Source organism: Hemitrygon akajei, chromosome 17 (assembly GCF_048418815.1).
Source record: "Hemitrygon akajei chromosome 17, sHemAka1.3, whole genome shotgun sequence".
NCBI lineage: Eukaryota > Metazoa > Chordata > Chondrichthyes > Myliobatiformes > Dasyatidae > Hemitrygon > Hemitrygon akajei.
This window is the reverse complement of record NC_133140.1, coordinates 29,264,457-29,284,403: the sequence shown is the minus strand read 5'-3', so window position 1 is coordinate 29,284,403 and position 19,947 is coordinate 29,264,457. Positions and strand designations below refer to the sequence as shown.

Below are 19,947 nucleotides of genomic sequence, written 5' to 3'. Positions count from 1 at the left end.
GGTAGGTTAATGCGGATGGGTAGGTTAATGTGGATGGGTAGGTTAATGCGGATGGGTAGGTTAATGTGGATGGGTAGGTTAATGCTGATGGGTAGGTTAATGTGGATGGGTAGGTTAATGCTGATGGGTAGGTTAATGTGGATGGGTAGGTTAATGCGGATGGGTAGGTTAATGTGGATGGGTAGGTTAATGTGGATGGGTAGGTTAATGTGGATGGGTAGGTTAATGCGGATGGGTAGGTTAATGTGGATGGGTAGGTTAATGTGGATGGGTAGGTTAATGCGGATGGGTAGGTTAATGCGGATGGGTAGGTTAATGTGGATGGGTAGGTTAATGTGGATGGGTAGGTTAATGTGGATGGGTAGGTTAATGCGGATGGGTAGGTTAATGTGGATGGGTAGGTTAATGTGGATGGGTAGGTTAATGCGGATGGGTAGGTTAATGCGGATGGGTAGGTTAATGTGGATGGGTAGGTTAATGTGGATGGGTAGGTTAATGCGGATGGGTAGGTTAATGCGGATGGGTAGGTTAATGCGGATGGGTAGGTTAATGTGGATGGGTAGGTTAATGTGGATGGGTAGGTTAATGTGGATGGGTAGGTTAATGTGGATGGGTAGGTTAATGCGGATGGGTAGGTTAATGCGGATGGGTAGGTTAATGTGGATGGGTAGGTTAATGCGGATGGGTAGGTTAATGTGGATGGGTAGGTTAATGTGGATGGGTAGGTTAATGTGGATGGGTAGGTTAATGCGGATGGGTAGGTTAATGCGGATGGGTAGGTTAATGCGGATGGGTAGGTTAATGTGGATGGGTAGGTTAATGCTGATGGGTAGGTTAATGTGGATGGGTAGGTTAATGCTGATGGGTAGGTTAATGCGGATGGGTAGGTTAATGCGGATGGGTAGGTTAATGTGGATGGGTAGGTTAATGCTGATGGGTAGGTTAATGCGGATGGGTAGGTTAATGCGGATGGGTAGGTTAATGCGGATGGGTAGGTTAATGTGGATGGGTAGGTTAATGCGGATGGGTAGGTTAATGCGGATGGGTAGGTTAATGCGGATGGGTAGGTTAATGTGGATGGGTAGGTTAATGTGCCATTGTATACTGAGTAGAGACTGAGGGAAGTTAATGAGCAACAAACATGATGTAATTGTAGGAACAGTGTAAATGAGCTGTCACCGGTTGCATTGACTTGGTGGGCTGTATGAGTGCTATGTTGTATGGCTCTTATCATTCAACTCCGCATGCATGCCACAGTTAGCGTGATGCTACTACAGCTGGAGTTCAGAGTTCAATTCCAATGCTGTCGGTAAGGCATTTGTATCTTCTCCCCACTGGGTTTCCTCTGGGTGCTCTGCGTTCTTCCCACAGTTAGTAGGTTAACTGGTCATTGTAAATTGTCCTGTGAATCAGCTGGGGTTAAATCAGTGAGTTGCTGGGTGGTGTGGCTTGTTAGGGCAGAAGGGTCTGTTCTGCATTGTCTCTCTAAATAAAGATAAAGAAAGTAATGGAGACAGAAACAGTGTTTCAGGTTAAGAATCCATCATCCTTTTAAGTTCTCTTTTGTTCTGGTGAAAGGCCATTGGCGCAAAACATTGCTTCTTTCTGCATGGAACTGCCTTGCCAACATTTTCTGTTCTTAGATTTTCAACATCCGTGGTAATTTTGCAATTGGAATTGGAATTGGTTTACTATTGTCGCATGTAGCAAGGCACAGTGAAAAGCTTGTCTTACATTACAGTTCGTGCAGTATTTTGTGGATCTTGGAAATTGATTCAAGGAAGGAAATCAATTCAAACATAATCTCAGCAGCCGGCAAGAAAGCAAAGGATCAAACGAATAAAAGGACATTTAGGACTGATGTTATAAAATTCTTCACACAAGAAGTGGTGTGTATTTAATATTTTGGTAATATTTGAGTAATATTGTGAATATATTCTTTGGTTAAGCATTCTTTGTTTATGTAAACGGCATTTGTATTTATGCCACCACATTATATGCGTGTGCCTCGCTTACAGTAAAAACCAAAGTGAGACCGTTCTCCTAGGCTCCCACCTTTCTCTTGTAGTTAGTGTTATGTTTTAGAGTTACAAAACATAACAGTGGTGAAGAGGAAGTTTTCAATGAGCCCAAGATGTTAGTTTAATAAAAAATGCGCAGAAAGACATTCACTTTTTAAAAAGGTAGTGTGCTTTCTTCAGAAAAGGAAAGGTAATTGAGTTAAAAAAGGCAGAAAATGGACAAATTCAAAAACAATGAGTAGCGGGTGATAATAATCATAATTTTTTTTAAAAAAAGAGCAAAAATAGCTGGCTGCATTGGAAAGATTGACATGTTATCAAGAGATAACTGGATTTTGTATGCTGAGTGAATTGAACACTATGTCAGAGCAAATGAGAGATGCAATGAGAAATGAGTACCAGCTTTGCTGAGTGCATTGGGTTTAAAGGCAGTTTGCTTAGAAGTTTGATTGCTCCAACCAAACCAGCCGAAATGAGCTTCACTGATATCGTAAAAGTAATGCAAGAATATTTAGAAACAAATTGCAGAACACTTTAGGTTTCATAAGTGAAATCAAAAGGAAAGGGAGTTAATTTCAGCATACATGTCTGAATTGAAGAGATTGTCTGAGCATTGGCAGTTTGGTAATGGGCTTAATGATGCACTGAGAGATTGTATAGTTTGTGGAATCTTACAAGAAATCACTCAAAAACAGCTCCCAACTGAAGCACAACTTACATTTAAAAGAGCGGTTGAAATTGCTGTATCAATGGAAACTGCAGACAGAAACGCATTCAAACGTAAGTGTGAACAAAATTGCAAAGTCTAAGCAGAAACCAGCCTGGCCAAACAAATTGTGTTACTGTTATGGCAGGGGCTCACGCACACCAGACCAATGTAGGTTTGACTATACCTCTTCCCACCCTGCCCAATGCAAAAATGCCATTCCCTATTCCCAGTTCCTCCGTCTCTGCCGCATCTGCTCCTAGGCTTTCCGTTCCAGGACTACTCAAATGTCCTCTTTCTTTCAGGATCGTGGTTTCCCTTATGGCATCATCAAAGATGCCCTCACCCGCATCTCCTCCACTTCCCGCACTTCAGCCCTTAATTCATCCTCCCGTCACCACAACGGGGACAGGGTTCCCCTTGTCCTCACCTACCACCCCACCAGCCTCCGGATCCAACATACTATCCTCCACAACTTCTGCCACCTTCAACAGGACCCCACCACCCAGCACATCTTTCCCTCCCTACCCCTCTCAGCTTTTCGCAGGGATCGTTCCCTCCGTGACTACCTGGTCCACACATCCCTCCCCACAGAACTCCCACCTGGCACTTATCCCTGCAAGCGTAAATGCTACACCTGTCCCCACACCTCCCCCCTTACCAACATTCCAGGCCCCAGACAGTCCTTCCAGGTGAGGCAACACTTCACCTGCGAGTCTGCTGGAGTCGTCTATTGCATCCGGTGCTCCTGGTGCGGCCTCCTCTACATCAGTGAGACCCGACACAGATTGGGGGACCGCTTCGTCGAGCACCTACGCTCCGTCCGTCACAACAGACAGGATCTCCCGGTTGCCACCCACTTCAACTCTGCCTCTCATTCCCATCTAGATATGTCCATACATGGCCTCCTCTACTGCCATGATGAGGCCAAACTCAGGTTGGAGGAGCAACACCTCATCTATCATCTGGGTAACCTCCATCCTGGTGGTATGAACATTGAATTCTCCAATTTTCAGTAATTCCCTATCCCAGGTCCCTCTCTGCCTCTCTCCCCTTTCAACTTACTGCTTCTTTATCTCTACAGTTCTTTCATGCTTATCCCCTCCCCCCTTTATCCTTCCTCTGATCGGTTTTCCACCTGGCGCCTCTAGGCCCTACCCCTCCCCTATCTTTATTACTGGGCTTTAGCCCTCTCTTCCCCCCCCCATTCCTGATGAAAGGTCTCGGCCCGAAACATTGCCTGTTCTTTTCTCACGGATGCTGCCTGACCTGCTGAGTTCTTCCAGCGTTGTGTACGTATTCAATGTAGGTTTAAAAGTTGAAATTTGCAGAAAATGCAACAAAGTAGCACACATTCAAAGAGCATGTCAGGCAGACAAAAATAAATGGACTGCACAGGGAAGAGAAAACGCTAAAAGTTCAAGTTGCAGTTTCAAAAAGAGCATTAATCTGTATGTCGTTGATGAAAAGTCCGATAGATGATGACAGTGACACAACACTTGAGATTTACAATGTGAAAATTAACAGGAGATGAGCAACATGGCTTAACCAGAAGTGAACGGCAAATTAATTAAAATGGAATTGGATGCTGGCTCGGCTGCTTCACTCATTCCACAAAATGAGTTTGAACGGCATTTCAAAGATACTGAACTGAAGCCTGCAGATACCCAACTAAGAACTTGTACTGGAGAAAAGGTCTGTCATGTGGGAATGATATTGTTAACAGTGATCGTATGTGGTTCTTAACAGTCTTAACAGGGCTTGTAAGTGGTTAAAAACAGGACGGCCAGCACTGTGGGGCCATGATTGGCTGAGACAAATACCACTTGATTGGACATCCATTCACCATTTGCATGTCACATCCCCTGCACAGAGTCAACTAAAAGTGAATTAAGAAAGGTACTCAATTATGTCACAGCAGTGTTCAAGGATGCCATTGGAAAACTCAAACATATTAAGGGTAAAATAGTGTTAAATGAGAATGCCACACCCAAGTTTTACAAACACTGTTTGGTTTCTTATACCATCTGTGCTAAGGTAGACAGTGAGCTAGATTACATGGAGGGTGAAGAAATTTTTTTTCCAAGGTTGAGTAGAACCCGTGGGCAACATCAGTGGTCCCAGTAGCCAAGAAGAATGAATCTGTCAGGATCTGTGGTTAATTTAAAGTCGCCATCGACCCAGTACTGAAAATAGATCAATACCCTCGTCTAGGATGGAGGATATTCTTGCAAACCTTTCTGGAGGAGAACACTGCAGCAAAGTGGATTTAGCTGAGGCCTACCTATAGATGGAGATGGAAGAAGAGTCCAAAGTGTTTCTCACCATGAACACTCACAAAGGGTTTTAGCACTATAATTTTTGGATTAGCATCTGCACCTGCACTCTGACTATAGACCATGGTTGCCTGGGCACTCAGTGTTACCTGGGTGACATCATTGTTACTGGTAAGGATCACAAGGTTATGTCTCAAAAATCTTAGGACAGTGTTAAAAAGTTTAGAAGATTATGGGCTCAGAACGCAATACAAGTGTGACACGTCCTTTGGCCTTGGACCATCTATCACTGCTTGAATTTTCTCAGTACACTTGTGTAAACCTTGTGCATCAATGGTGTGACCACAGTAAGTGATGCTTGGTTTAAAGAATTCACACTTGTTGCATTGTGTTCTGAGCCCATAATCTTCTAATCTTTTTAACCCATCCTCGCGAGCTCCTGCCTTTATCTTACAATGAGTTTTATGTTTTGGAGTTACAAAACATTACAAGACAGATGGATTGGTTGGACTTAAGTGGGAATTTCTGCAGGTTCTGAATGCGACTGGTTATACTTATTCGGTGAGCATTCTAACTGGTTCCATCATAATCTGGTATGTAGGGGGGCACTGCACAGTATCAGAAAAAGCTGTAATCCGATCAGAAACAAGAGAGAATCTGCAGATGCTGGAAATCTAAACAACACAAACAAAATGCTGGAGGAACTCAGCAGGCCAGGCAGCATCTATGGAAAAAAAAAGTACAGTTGACATTTCAGGCTGAGACTGGAGAAAAAAAGCTGAGGAATAGATTTAAAATGTGGGGGGAGGGGAGGGGAGAGAGAAACACAAGGTGATAGGTGAAACCTGGAGGGGGGAGGGATGAAGAATTGGGCAGTTGATTGGTGAAAGAGACAGAAAGCCATGGAAGAATGAAAAGAAGGGAGGAGCACCAGAGGGAGGGCATTATCAAAAGTTTGATAAATTTATGTTCATGCCGTCAATTTGGAAGCTGCCCAAATGGAATATAAGGTGTTGCTCCTCTAAACTGAATGTGGCCTCATCACGACAGTAGAGGAGGCCATGGATGGGCATATTGGAATGGGAATGGAAAGCGGTCTCCCAATCTACACCAGGTCTCACTGATAAACAGGAGGCCACATCAAGAGCACTGGACACAGTATATGACACCAACACACTAACAAGTGAAGTGTTGCTTCACGTGGAATGACTGTTTGGGGCCCTGTGTGATAGTGAGGAAGGAGGTGTAGGGGCAGGTGTAGCACTTGTTCTGCTTGCAAGGATAGGTGCCAGGATGGAGATTAATGAAGAGGGACGAATGGACAAAGGAGCCGTGTAGGGAGTGATCATTGTGGAAAACAGAAAGTGGGGGGGGTGGGGGGAGGGATTATTAAGGTATTGGACAATGCTAGAGGCAGGAAACATGCTCCTGATGTTGGGGGAGTCCAGAACCAGAGGCCACAGTTTAAGAATAAGGGGTAGGCCATTTAGAATAGAGTTCAGGAAAAACTCTTTCACCCAGCGAGTTGTGGATCTATGGAATGCTCTCCCTCAGAAGTCAGTGGAGGCCAATTCTCTGGATGCTTTCAAGAAAGAGTTAGATAGAGCTCTTAAAGATAACAGAGTCAAGGAATATGGGGAGAAGGCAGGAACGCGGTACTGATTGCGGATGATCAGCCACGATCACATTGAATGGCGGTGCTGGCTTGAAGGGCCGAATGGCCTACTCCTGAAGCTATTGTCTATTGATACCTTAATCCCCATCTCAGTCTCACTGGTGAAGAGCTCACTCACAACTGTATACCCACTCAATTGGCAAACCGGCTCTGATCAAGGATCACACCTAAACTATTCTCTCTTTCTCCTTAGCTCTGCTGACCAAATTCTTTCATCTAACAAGTTCATTTCTGGATTTCAGTTTCCTTTGTTCTTTTAACCAACTTCCTGATTATTTCACAAGGAACATTTCCGTAGCAGCCAAGAACCAATATGCTGGTATAAAGAATATATACCTTTATATACCTTCTTTATATAAAGAATATATACCTTTTATCTTCTTTGAGCAACAGAAAGCAATAGCCAAAACATAATCTTTTGATAACTTCAATATTAGACTATAAGACAATAAGACATTGGAGCAGAATTTGGACATTCACCCAATGGAACATACTCCACCATTCAATCATGGCTGACTTATTAACTCTCTCAACCCCATTATCCTGCCCTCCCCATAATTTTTTTTACACCCTTAATAATCAACCTCCACTTTAAATAGTGTAAACCCAAAGACTTGGCCTCCATAGCTTTCTGTAGCAATGAATTCCACAGGTTCACCACCCTCTGCCTAAAGAAATTCCTCCTCATTTCTGTCTAAAGGGCTGTCCTTCTATTCTGAGGCTGTGCCATCTGGTCTCACATTGCTGAGGAGTATGTGGCCACTTTATTAGATACACCTGCTCGTTACTGCAAATATATAATCAGCCAATCATGTGGCAGCAACTCAATGCTCAAAAGCATGCAGACACAGTCAAGAGGTTCAGTTGTTGTTCAGAGCAAATATCAGAATGGGGAAGAAATGTGATCTAAGTGAGTTTGACTGTGGAATGATTGCTGGTGCCAGACAGGGTGGTTTGAGTATCTTAGAAACTGCTGATCTCCTGAGAGTTTCATGCAAAATAGTCTAGTGTTTACAGAAAATGGTGTGAAAAACATAAAAAATATCCAGTGATGGGTGGTTCTGTAGGCAAAAACACCTTGTTAGTGAGAGGTCAGAGGAGAATGGTTCAAACTGACTGGAAGGTGACAGTAACTCAAATGTGTGCAGAAGAGCACAACATGGCAAACCATGAAGTGGAAGGGCTACAACAGCGGAAGATCATGAACATACACTCAGTAGCTATTTTATTAGGTACACGAATGAAGTGGCCACTATAATAGGTACTCGCACAGAGAGTTAAACAAAGCCTAGGTTACACACTAGTGAAGCTGCTGCCTCACAGGCTCTGTGATGGGACTTAACTCTGCCCGTCTGTGTGGATTTAGTATTTTCACCCTGTCTGTATGGATGTTCCACGTGTGACCACGTGGATTTTCCCCGAGTGCTCTGGTTACCTGTCACATCCCAAAGTGTGGATCGGTGGGTTAATTAGCCACTGGGTGAGTGGGGTTAGTAAAGGAGGGTGGAGATTAGTGTAAGTGGACAATTGGTGAAGACTCGGGGGGGGCGGGTGGAAGGGTCTGGTTCTATTTTGAATGGCAATGGCAATGCAGCTTGTACACTCTCTGTTCTGCTTTTGGAAGGCACACTAGGAATGCGTTAACAGTGAGCAGAAGGAACCCTACTACTGAGACAGAGCAAACCTCCTCTAAGGAGAAGAAGAAACGATGCCTCACAACATCTGCTTGAAATAATGTAGCACTGCTGACCTCAGAGGCTCGTACACTTTACAATGAATTAGCAAATCTGATAAGATACAGATCTTCACACTTTCGAAAGGGAACAACTTTCAAGTCTGAATGACAGAAAAATTCAGATGTTATTTTGTTCAGAGTCCAGTAGAAGGAAATGCCTTTCTGTGGTAATAAAATCCATGACTCTTCGTTGTGTTTTAAAAACAAACCTCATTCTGCAACTCTGGGGCTTTCTTTTGAAACACACTGTGCAACTTTTTGATACAATTGTTCATTTTACCCCAATACTGATATTGATTCTTCAGGAAATTGCTTACCAAGTATTCAACCGCCAGTTCTTTTTCAGGTGGGAAAGAAAGGGTAAGGAGGAGAGAGGGAGGGGTGAGAGATAGAGTGGGGGGGGGAGAGAGGGAGGAAGGGGAGAGAAGGGGGAGGGGAGAGAGAAGGGATAAGAGGAGGAAGGGGAGGGGGGAAAAGAGAGGGAGGGGAGAGGGGAGAGAGAGGGATGAGAAAGGAAGGAGAGAGAAGGGGTGAGAGAGGGAGGGGGAGAGGGAGGGGGAAGAAAGAGGGGGAGAGGGGGAGGGGGAAAGAGGGGGAGGGGAGAGAGGGATAAGAAAGGAAGGGGAGAGAAAGGGGTTGAGAGGGAGGGGGAAGACAGAGAGGGAGAGAGAGGAAGGAGAGAGAAGTGGGTAGAGGGGAGAGGGGAGGGTAGTGAGAGCGGGGCAAAGAGAGGGGGATGGGGTGTGAGGGGGAATGGGAGAGATTCAGTTGCTAGGTTTAACACTGTTTATCGTCTCTGCTCTCCTGTTTTTGACTATCAAGTTCTCTACAAAGTGCATCGGAGAGAAATAAAAACACCTGAGTTTTGTGATCAAAGCTGTTTGAGTTGTTTATGTTCAGAGGTAGTTACATTTACAAGACTTAAGCCATGCAAAGCAGCAAGGTGATACTATAAAAGAAATCCTGTTGTGTATTTTAAGAAGATTTGTTTATGAAATGCCTTGGTTCACACCTTTACTGTTGTGCTGTATGTATTTCATTCAGCAGTTCTGCTGTCAGCCTGTCTGGGTTATTGTTGAAGGTGAGGGATGATGAGGAATGTGGGCCATCCAATTAGGATGCCGGAACCTGGGGGGGGAGGTTCTTTTGGTGAGGGACACTGAGGTTGGTCTTGGGGGCTTTGGGTTGGTGGGAGAGGAAGAGAGGAGAACCGGGATACGGCCCGGTGGGAGACCATCTGTTCCAGATGGATTGCGAGCAACGTTCGGAAGGTGGTGAGGGCTTTCACGCTGACCGAGGGCCTAGAGGGCCTAGAGGGACCCAAATGGCAGTTAATTGGACGTAACACTTGAAGAATTGCCCTGAATTAATTTGGCCTGCTGGATACATGTCAAGTCCAGGGACAATGCCCAACAAAGTGCTGCTCCGAATATCTGGCACAAGCTCCAGTTCTGCGGAGACGACTAAGCCTCACCCCAGAGTGGGGGATGTTCATTTGCCACACCCACCTTAGCGTTTTGCCCCCTGCCACTTACCGCCGCAGCTTCCTGCTGGATGGCTTGGCTGGCAAACCTTGCCACGTGATTCACTATCGGCGCGAAGTTGGTGGGTCCATAAAATCGAACATGTGGCAGACAGGCCGTATATGCCTGGACGATCCCTTCTACACCTTTGGCAAGGAAATACCACGAGGTTAGATAGCAGCGTATACACTTCAGTCCTGTGCTTGTACCAGGTTGTTTATTAACACTTTACTTTTAATTATTTAGAGATAAAACATGGTAGCAGCCCAACAGGCCCACAACTCTCAACTACACTCATGTGACCGATTAACCTGCACAGCTTTGGAACGCGTGCGAAAACCAGAGCACCCGAAAGAAAGCTATGTGGCCACAGGGAGAATGTACAGACTCCTTACAGACAGCAGCAGAGCTGAACTGGTGCTGTAACAGCAGTACGCTAACCTCTACACATTCAAGAAACATTATTTGTACCTTGGGACAATTTACATAAATGGATTTATTTTAGGCCCATTTTATGATCTTAACATAAATCCCTTTATACACTTCCCTCAAGCTAACAATGTTTAAAGGCACTTCAGTTGCTTTACACTCGGAACAAAGATCCAGAGAAGTCAAGTTCAAATCCTACCTAGGCAGGCTGAGAATTTGAAATCAGTTGACACAATTCTGGGAATGAGGCTGGGGATGAGAGGGGCCATTTAGTTCTAGTGTTTCACTCATGGTAATTGAGGAAGCGAACCTGTTACTTTGCATTTGCTGGCTGACAGATTATATGTGGCTGCAAGTCACGTGCACACACACAAGCATGCCACCGCTCCCCCCCGGGATTTGGAACAAAGCAATAACAATGTTTTGTGAGAATGAAAACTCAGGTGAGGAAGCCCAGCTTCACTGATGCAGCGTGACAAACACATTCCAAACTGTCAGCTCAAAAACACGAGAGATTCTGCAGATGTTGGAAATCCAGTTTGTAAGGTGTATACATAGTTTGAGCTGCCAGAATCAAACACACAAAATGCTGGAGGGATTCAGCAGGGTTGGCAGCAGTTATACGGAGGAATAAAGAGCCAATGTTTGAGCCGAGAACCTTCATCAGCTCCTCCAGAAGTTTGTTTGTTTTATACTGGCAGCTCATTTACAAACAGGGTCTACTTTTCAACAGAATTTTGGATTTTCTAGGAATTCGGATTAACGTCTAAATTTAAATGTATTCCATGGTGAAGATCTGAAATGGGGTGGTGAGGAATTTAATTCACTATTTACAATTAACTGGGTTTAATTCACAATCTACATTTAATATGGGTCCATTTTGGAGGATGCTGATTTGCTCATATCACAGACTCCGTGTGCTGATGAAATAAATGCACAAAAGGGAGTCTGATTACTTCTCACGTTTCCTGAAGTTGGCTCCAAACAGGCCAAAGGCTAAATTCCAGCAGAAGTTGTAACAGTCTGATGATGGACAAGAATCACTGAGTTTGACCCAGACAGTAAGCACATCTCCTGGACACTGAAGGATACACAGCAGAGGCTTTCCTTGGTCAGGGCAGTTGAGGGGAGAAAGGTTCGGGTTCCTGCTACGCTTTGGACCCCTGCTCCATTCCCCAAGCAGAGGGTTGGTTACAAGTGCACCCACAGACAGAGAGAATGTCTGAACAGTTTCAGACTGGGCCTCCCCTCTTTCCCCTCTGAGAGCAAAAACCTGACGTTTCCTCTCTGCAGCAGTTCAGCAGAGTGCTGTTTCCTTGGGTTGATGCATCAGGTTGAAGGGATGAGTCAAATTCTCTCCTGATGCAAGCAAAGAAGAGGGTGAAGGAGGAATAGCCATCATCCTGTAAATTGCCAGAGCAGATTTGAGGGACTGATAGGCTGAACCCTGATTTACAGGTCACACCAAACACTTCTTCAGATCTGCTCATATTAAATGCAATTTGGATGACTTTAGCTCAGAATGTTTTAGAATGAGTATGAAGGCAAATGTCATCTTTAGTTCTAGTTTAGAGTTATAGTAAGGAAAGTAGCCCTCAAAGAGATCTGGAAACAGGAAGGGAAGGAAGAACTAAATAAAAAGCTGCTTTTGTAAAAATCCTTTTTGGAAGCCTGGTGTTTGACTAAGTAGACAATGTCCTCACAGGATTCTGTCAATGCCACACTGCAGATGAACACTAGAGTCATACAGCACAAAAATAGGCTCCCCAGCATAACTCATCCATGCTGACTCGTTTGCCCAGCAAGCTAATTCCAGTTGCCCAAACCTAAACCTCTCCTTTTCCACGAAATTAACCAGGTGTCTTTAGAAGGTTCTTAGTATGTCAATCTCGACCACTACTTCCTGGTGCCTCTTTACAAATACACACCACCCTTTGTATGAAGAAGCTGCTGCTGACGACCCTTTTAAATCACTTGCCACTGATCTTAAAACTAATGTTTTTGTGTTTTTAGCAGACTGTCCCTGGGGGAAAGCACTAACTTCTTTCGCCCTATGGATGTCCCTCATGATCGTATTTACTCTTCTCAGGTCACCTCACCATCTCCTCTAGTATATTCCAGGGAACATATCCTCTCTCTGCAACACGAATCACTTGAGAAACAGAGCCAAAGATCCTCCATCTAGGTGAAGTGTTTTACTCTTTCTTCAGATGTTGACTGGTCCACCAAATATTTCTATATTTTCTTAAGTTTCAGATTTCCAGCATCTGCAATTTTATTTTGATTTTCATGAGAAAGATCAGGTCTGAGTTAGCTGGGTAAAGCGGGCACTCGGTTTGGGTAGAAACTGTATGCTGGTGAACAAATGCAATGTGCCATATCAGGACTAATAAATTGCTGTCTTATGCATCTAGTCAATACAATAACCATTAACACACATTGTTCAAAATCACGACATGCACAATTTAAAACCAGTTGCAAAAGATTTCAGCAGGAATTATATGAACAATTCTTGAAAATGAAAGCAGATTCCCTGGTTGATTATATTATTTTTTATATATATAAATGCACTCGCCACAGACTAAGATCTCTTTGTAAATCAAAACCGAATGCTCCCAGGCATCATTTTAACAGAGCAATGAACTCAGAGAGCAACATTAGCTGTAACTAGCACACTTAGGGGATTTAAGTAGGCAGTATCCTCACCACGATCACTGCTGCTGACTAGAACTGGTAAAGGAAACACAATTAGCAGTAAAGAACACGAGGTAGAAGGGGAGAGATGAGAGACTTGAGAGAGTCACGGCATGAGGGGGCTGGTGAATAGGAAGATACTAACCTGAACAGAAAGGATTCGTAGGATTGAAGTTAATGGGAAATTCATGGGACACCTGAGAACAGAAAAATAATGGAGAAAATTAGGCTGTGTCTCTTTGATGGCATTCTGAAAACTAACAATATGTGCGAATGGTGAATTTGATTATTTTTTTTAGCTAGAAAGGATGTGACAGTGTGACAGTGCAGGGAACAATTGGCAGCATGTTCTACGTGCCCCTGGTGGGCCACCCGCGTAAAAACTGCTAAAGATTGGATCCATTGTAATGCTGAGTGCTGTTCCCATTGTTAATTAGGCTGGGAAAGGGCTTCCAACTTAAAGCATTAATGCTTCTCTCTCTGCAGATGCTGCCTGATCTGCTGGGCATCTCCAGCATTATCGATTATGGTCACCGTTTTCAAAGTTCAAAGTAAACTTGTTATCAAAGTATGCATGTGTTACCATATACAACCCTGAGATCCATTTTCTTGTGGGCATTCACGGTAGAACAAAGAATCGCTGAAAAACTGCACAGAAATAAATACTAATGAACAACCGATGTGCAAAAACAATAAGAATGGTGTAAATATAAATAAATAATGTGGTTACAGAGTCCTTGAAAGTTTTCAGTGCCAAATCTCTCTTTCTTGTAGTTGTTGAAAAGGGTTCAGCACAAACATCCATTTCCATTACTTTCACATCTTCAGGGCAGTTGTAGCTTTCATTGCTTTATGATGTTACATTGCACTCTTCCTCAATGGAAGATTCAATATAACGGGGTACAGACAATCAATCAAGCCTTACTAGTAGCCTTTTCAAGAAGAAAGATGTTACACAGTCAGTATGTTTACTTAACAGAATAGAACAAAACTAAGGAAAAACGTGTGTTGAAGAACAATTTGTATTAGGATGATGAAATGTCCCAATGAGAACCCTACTTTATTATTGTCTTTCAGAATGCTTATCGGCCTTTGCTGCGTGCTTGCGCGGTAGCTGATTTGTGAATACCATGGGTGGCAACTCAAAACCACAAACTTTATGCTTCACTGCAATCTTCTTCCTAAACAGATTGAGGAAAATACGGTCCAGCTTGACGCCAGTCGGAAATGAGATTAGGTCCAAGTTTGAGATCAGGACTCAACACAAAAGACTCTGCAGGAACTCAGCGGCTCAGGTGGGAAATGAACAGTCGACACTTTGGGTCGAGACCCTCCATCTGTTCATTTCTCTCCCTGGAATCTGCCTGACCCCTCCAGCATCTTGTGTGCTGTTCCAGATTCCAGATTCTCTAGTATCTTGTGTCTCTATTAAGCCTTCCTTGCCGTGATGTAACAAAGATAAGGTGGATATTTAAGGAGGATGCTGCACTGTGTCCTTCTTCATTGATGGAGTCAAAGGCTTTCAAGGTCAAATTGATGTCTACAGTGGTTGATGCTGCTCCAAGTATTTCTCTCCAAGTTGACAATGCAGTGAGGATCCTATCTGTGAATGGATAGAATCCATGCTGTGATTCTTGGAGCAGCCCCTTGGCCACTGGGGGGCAGTGTTTGGGGAAGACTTTCCCTGTGGCAAACAGCAAGGAGGCCCCACTGTAGAAAACATAGTTGTATTAGTCCCCTTTCTTGACCAACAGCATGCAAGTGTAATGCTTTATAGAGCCAGCGATTACGATTGAAGTCAATTCCCACTACTGTCCGTAATGAGCTTGTCCTTTCTCCCCATAACCACGAGGGTTTCCTCCTGGTGCTGCTGTTCCCACCTCCCACATTCCAAAGACATAAAGGCTAGTAAGTTACGGGCATGTGATTTTGGCGTTGGAAACATAGCAACACTTGCAGGCTGCCCCAATCACATCCTCGGACTGTGTTGGTCATTGACGCAAACAACTCCTTTCACTGTATGGTTCGACGTCTGTGATCAAGAAGGCTAATCTTTAATTTTTAAAAAGGATGGTCACAATTATGGCATCTATGAGGTGTCAGACATCAGAAATAAGGTTGTGAATTAAATTTATTACCACCCCATTTGAGATCGGGAAAATAAAACATCGATAAGAAAAAAACCGAAATCTTCAAGCCCGTGGTTGAGCATTTTTAAGAAATCTGTGGCAAGCCTGGAAGCCCAAGACTATTTCCTTTATCTCTGACTAATTTAAAGGACAAGGACTAGTTTAAAATTGACAGTTTACACTGCTGGAGACAAAAAGCACATGGTGCATTCTAGTTCTTTAGCAATGTGTAACTGTAAGGATGGGAACAGGATAAAATTGCTGTCTTGTTGAATTGGTCACAGTAGAACATTTTGTACACAACGTGGGTCTGTGTGCCTTTCAGTTCATACACAGAATGCAAAGAAATCTTGTATTTTTATGACAAATAGCATGATGGAAAACTGACAGAAAGAGTGAGACTGTGCCCAAACAACACAATTTACAGAAAACTGTTCTTTAAATTTAACATAGAAGGGCCATTTGACCCTTCAATTCAGTTTTGTCATTGAACATGATCATGTCTGATTCCCCTTCTGAGTATCATATTTCTGCTCCCTCCTTGCAGCTTTGACGCTCTCTGTTTCTAAAAAGCGATGTACTTCTTCTTAAATATAAAAGGTGACTTGCTCTCCTCCATAACAAGAGAAAACCTGCAGATGCTGGAAGGGTTTTGGTTGTCCTCTTTTCCTAGATGCTGTCTGGCCTGCTAAGTTCCTCCAGCATGTTGTGTGTGTTGCTCTCCACTGCCTTCTCTAGCAGGGAATTCCATCCTCTCTGTGTAGAAATGTCTCCACACCTCAACCAGACAGGTTTCTTTTCCACATCTTGAGTCTGAGACTCCTTATTCTAGTCTCCAACATCAAGAAAACACTACTACCCTACATCCACTCTCAACCCTCATTGTACAATACATTTCCATGTACTGTCATCTTATTCTTGGAAACTCTACTGAAAAAATATGAAGAGAGACTCAATCTCTCCTTGTACAGCAATCAGTCTGATGAACTTCCCCTTCATGGCAAGTACAATACATCTTTTTCTTGATAACAAGATTACAAGCGCAAGCAATACTCCAGATGTGGTTTGCCTGAGATCCTTTATAATTGTAGCAGAACAGTCTAGCTCTTGTACTCAAAACTTCTTGTGATGAAGGCTAACTTACCATTTGCTATTTTAACTCTGTTTTACCTGCACATTGCTGGTGTGCAAGGACACCCTGGTCCAAATCAGCATTCCTCAATAGGTCACCCTTTATGGAAAACTGTCCCTTTTGCATTTCTCGCCAAAGTGCCAAATTTCACATTCATCCATGTTACAGTTCATTTACCACATAGACACCCAATCAAAGAACTTGTCCAAGCTACCTTGAGACCAATGCATCTTGCTCAATATCTCAACCAGTCTTGTGGCACCAGCAAAACTTAGAAGCATTACATATAGTTCCTGCATCCCAAATAGATGTGTAGTTTGTTAATGTCTTTTAATGCTTTGTTTGTCAAATTAGTACACAAGTTACAGTATCATTTCAAACCTAAATGGTTAAAAAAAGATGTTGGGTAGTTACATTTTGAAATCAGAAATTAGAAAGGCCACCAGTGGGAATATTACCTCACTGTAGGACCTGTTTTGGAAATGTAGCTTTGACCCCTTTTCTGCTATGTACTCTGTAAAAGCTTTGGTTTCAGTTCAATCAATGAGCAAATTGAATTGTGGTCACTAAGCACACAAAATCTCATAATGGATCTTGAAGGAAAATCTGCAATATCTATGAAGATGGCTTTGATGAAGCTTACAGTCACAAAGGTAAGAGTTCCACAACAGAACCCAAGAATTTGGGTAAGACTAGTGCAAATCAGTGCCAGAATGTGTCAAAAGGCACCCACTGCACTTGACAGCTGCAATGTGTTTTAATTGCCAGAAAGAGATCTTTAATTAATATCACCATGCATATCTAAAGCTATTGAAACAATACAATCATAGTGGTGCAATTTTGTTATGGGTGGGGAATATTCCCAGTGAGAAGCCAAGAGGAAGGAGCTTGCTCACACAACACCAAGCCTGATGGAGAACTGGGCTAATGTAAAATTTACTACATTAGCGAGTGGTTTTGTTTTTTTGGTCTCCCCCCTCACTGCGTGACACCTCCCTGCCCCTTTATTAGGGAGAGCTCGAGCCTCAGCTGTATTGAATTGTTAGGGAAACGATCAGTTTTTGCGGCACAGCAGATCATAGTCTCTCTCGTCTGCTTGGTAGGTGGAGGGCGCTGCTGCTTGTTGCTGAAGTAAGAGGGGGTGCTTTGCTGGGATGGGGAGAAGGGGGCTATGGGGGTTCCAGTATTTTTACTGTCACTCAGTCTTCAGGGTACTCTTCTGTTTTCATTGACGTTAGCAGAGCAAAAATTTCAAGATGCATATTGTATAATTCTCTGATACTAAATAGAAGTAGAGAACTTCAAACCAAAAATATGGCTGAATGATGAATGCAGTCCTGTGAGCATTGAATGCCCATACATAAGGATAGATATCTGAGCTAGTTCAGCCAAGTGCCGTTGACATAGTGAACCTGAAATGATATTCAGGCAGATTATGGGAGACTTTCAGAAATCGCAAAGGTAATCAGTTTAAACAACCAATAGTTGCTGTTGATCGCACCAGTTGTCCAACATTGAAGGGCAAAGGATGATTCAGAAAGTTGAAGTTAGGCTAAAAACAGGTGTTCAGTACTGATGTTTCAAAGCCAGGCTTAAATGTACCAGTGGTAAAGTATATAGAAATGTTCCAAAACACCAGCAGACACGTTATAGGTCAGCAGCAAAATAACGCACTGTACGCCTTGGTGTCTCCCAGATTTGATTTCGAGATACAGCGTGGGACAGGCCCTTCCAGCCCAGCAACCCACCGATTCAACAGTAGCCTAATCACAAGGCAGTTTAGAATGACCAATTAATCTTCTAACTGGTACATCTTTGGAATGTGGGAGGTAACCAGAGCGCCTGGAGGAAACATACGTATTTATGGGGAGGACATTCAAAACTCCTTACAGACAACATTGGAACTGAATTCTGAACTCCTAACGTTCCGAGCTGTAATAGTACTGTGCTAACCACTACACTACCAACCTGTCTGGTAACTTCGAAGAAAGCTGGGTTAAAGAGCATCACCTGCTGGTTGTCATCTCTGTATAAATGTATCTCGTCCCTAGGCAGCATCAGTGTGTAGCAATGGAGGCAACAGTGCACTCCTCTCCACTGTAACTCATCCCAACAAAGCCACAGGTGAGGAGCTGACTGCAATTGTCATCCTTGCACGCTTTAGGATCCTCCACAGCCATCTATGGAAATTAACCCCATGGATTCACCACCTTCTGGAAGAAGAAATTCCTCCTTGCCTGTTCTAAAGGGAAGTACTTGTATTGCCTTCTGGTCCTAGATTCCCCCACTGTAGGAAGCATCCATACTGTGAGCTCCTCCATCATTATTCTAAACTCCAGCGAATACAAGCCCAGAGCTATCAAACAGTCCTCATACATTATCCTGGGATCATCCTCAAGAACCTGCTCTGGGCCCTCTCCAATGCCAACAAATCTGTTCTTGGATAAAGGGCCCAAAACTGCCACAATACTCCAAGTGCAGTCCAACCAGGGCCTTATAAAGCCTCAGAATTACAGCAATCCACACAAAATGCTGGTGGAACACAGCAGGCCAGGCAGCATCTATAAGGAGAAGCACTGTCGATGTTTCAGGATGAGACCCTTCGTCAGAACTAACTGAAAGAAAAGATAGTAAGAGATTTGAAAGTAGGAGGGGAAGGGGGAAATCCGAAATGATAGAAGACAGGAAGCTAAGAGCTGGAAAGGTGACTGGTGCTACGAACCCCGTAACTGGGTCACTTACCAGCAAAGATAGGGAGGTCCGTTGAAGTCTGATGATACTATTTTTAACAGTATTTATTGGTAAAAATACACAAAAATAATATCAATGCAAACTTACAGATACTATACGTCGTGAATACTAAATCTAAACGTGCGGGTATAATAATAATCAATAAGAAATAGCTCTATCGTTGTCTAGGGGATAATGTATTGTCCGATGGAAATATAAAAGTCACTCAGTTCATTCAGTTCATACAGGCTTCAGCCTTTGGGGACCGCTGGGTTTTCAATTGTTGGAGAGAGAGAGAGGTTTTGAGAATAGAAACTTGCCAGCTTTCCTTTATCCGCTCTTGATCCGTATTCGTCCTTTAGCGAGGCCGTTCCGTGGAAGACTTGTCATCCGGGCAAGGATGGACACACACAAGCCTCCACCGGTCTCATACGTTTCTCCTGGTGTGTCTAAAGGGGTTGTTCCCCAGACCCTCTTTTATCCTCACTCACGGGGTCTCAGATGTCAATCAGGTTGGGATGATGCAATCCCTCAACCAGCCCACTCTGGTCATTCCCTGAGGGCTTCAATGAATAGTACAGTACTCAATACACAATTCCGTCTCCAAGAGACAATGGCCGTTATCCGTGGCTTTGTATCGCTGAGGCCAGGACACACATTCCAAACCCTTGTGGATTCTGCGTGTCTCTCTCTCATTTCCTGGGTCTCAGACCCGAATTAATACCGATCTTGTGATTCTCAAAAAGGAGGGGGCTACTTTGTACCCTTCGGCCCCTCAGAGTTGTGGCACATTCGTAACATTGGCAAAAGAGATACAAAGCTGGAGAAGGGAAAGGATCATGGGATGGGAGGCCGAGTGAGAAACAAAGGGGGAGGAGAACACCAGAGGGAGATGGA

At 43.6% G+C, this 19,947-nt stretch overlaps 1 protein-coding gene across 5 annotated transcripts in view; it reads right to left on the bottom strand.

The window, feature by feature from the left end:
- cpne2 (copine II) overlaps window positions 1-19,947 on the bottom strand; it is a 258,097-nt gene that overhangs the window by 36,300 nt on the left and 201,850 nt on the right. For all 5 annotated transcript variants that reach the window (XM_073069841.1, XM_073069840.1, XM_073069839.1 and 2 more), the window contains 2 exons: window positions 13,205-13,256; window positions 9,949-10,082 (listed from right to left, as the gene is read on the bottom strand). In XM_073069841.1, the coding sequence (XP_072925942.1) occupies window positions 9,949-10,082; window positions 13,205-13,256 (186 nt within the window). The remainder of the gene's footprint in view (window positions 1-9,948; window positions 10,083-13,204; window positions 13,257-19,947) is intronic.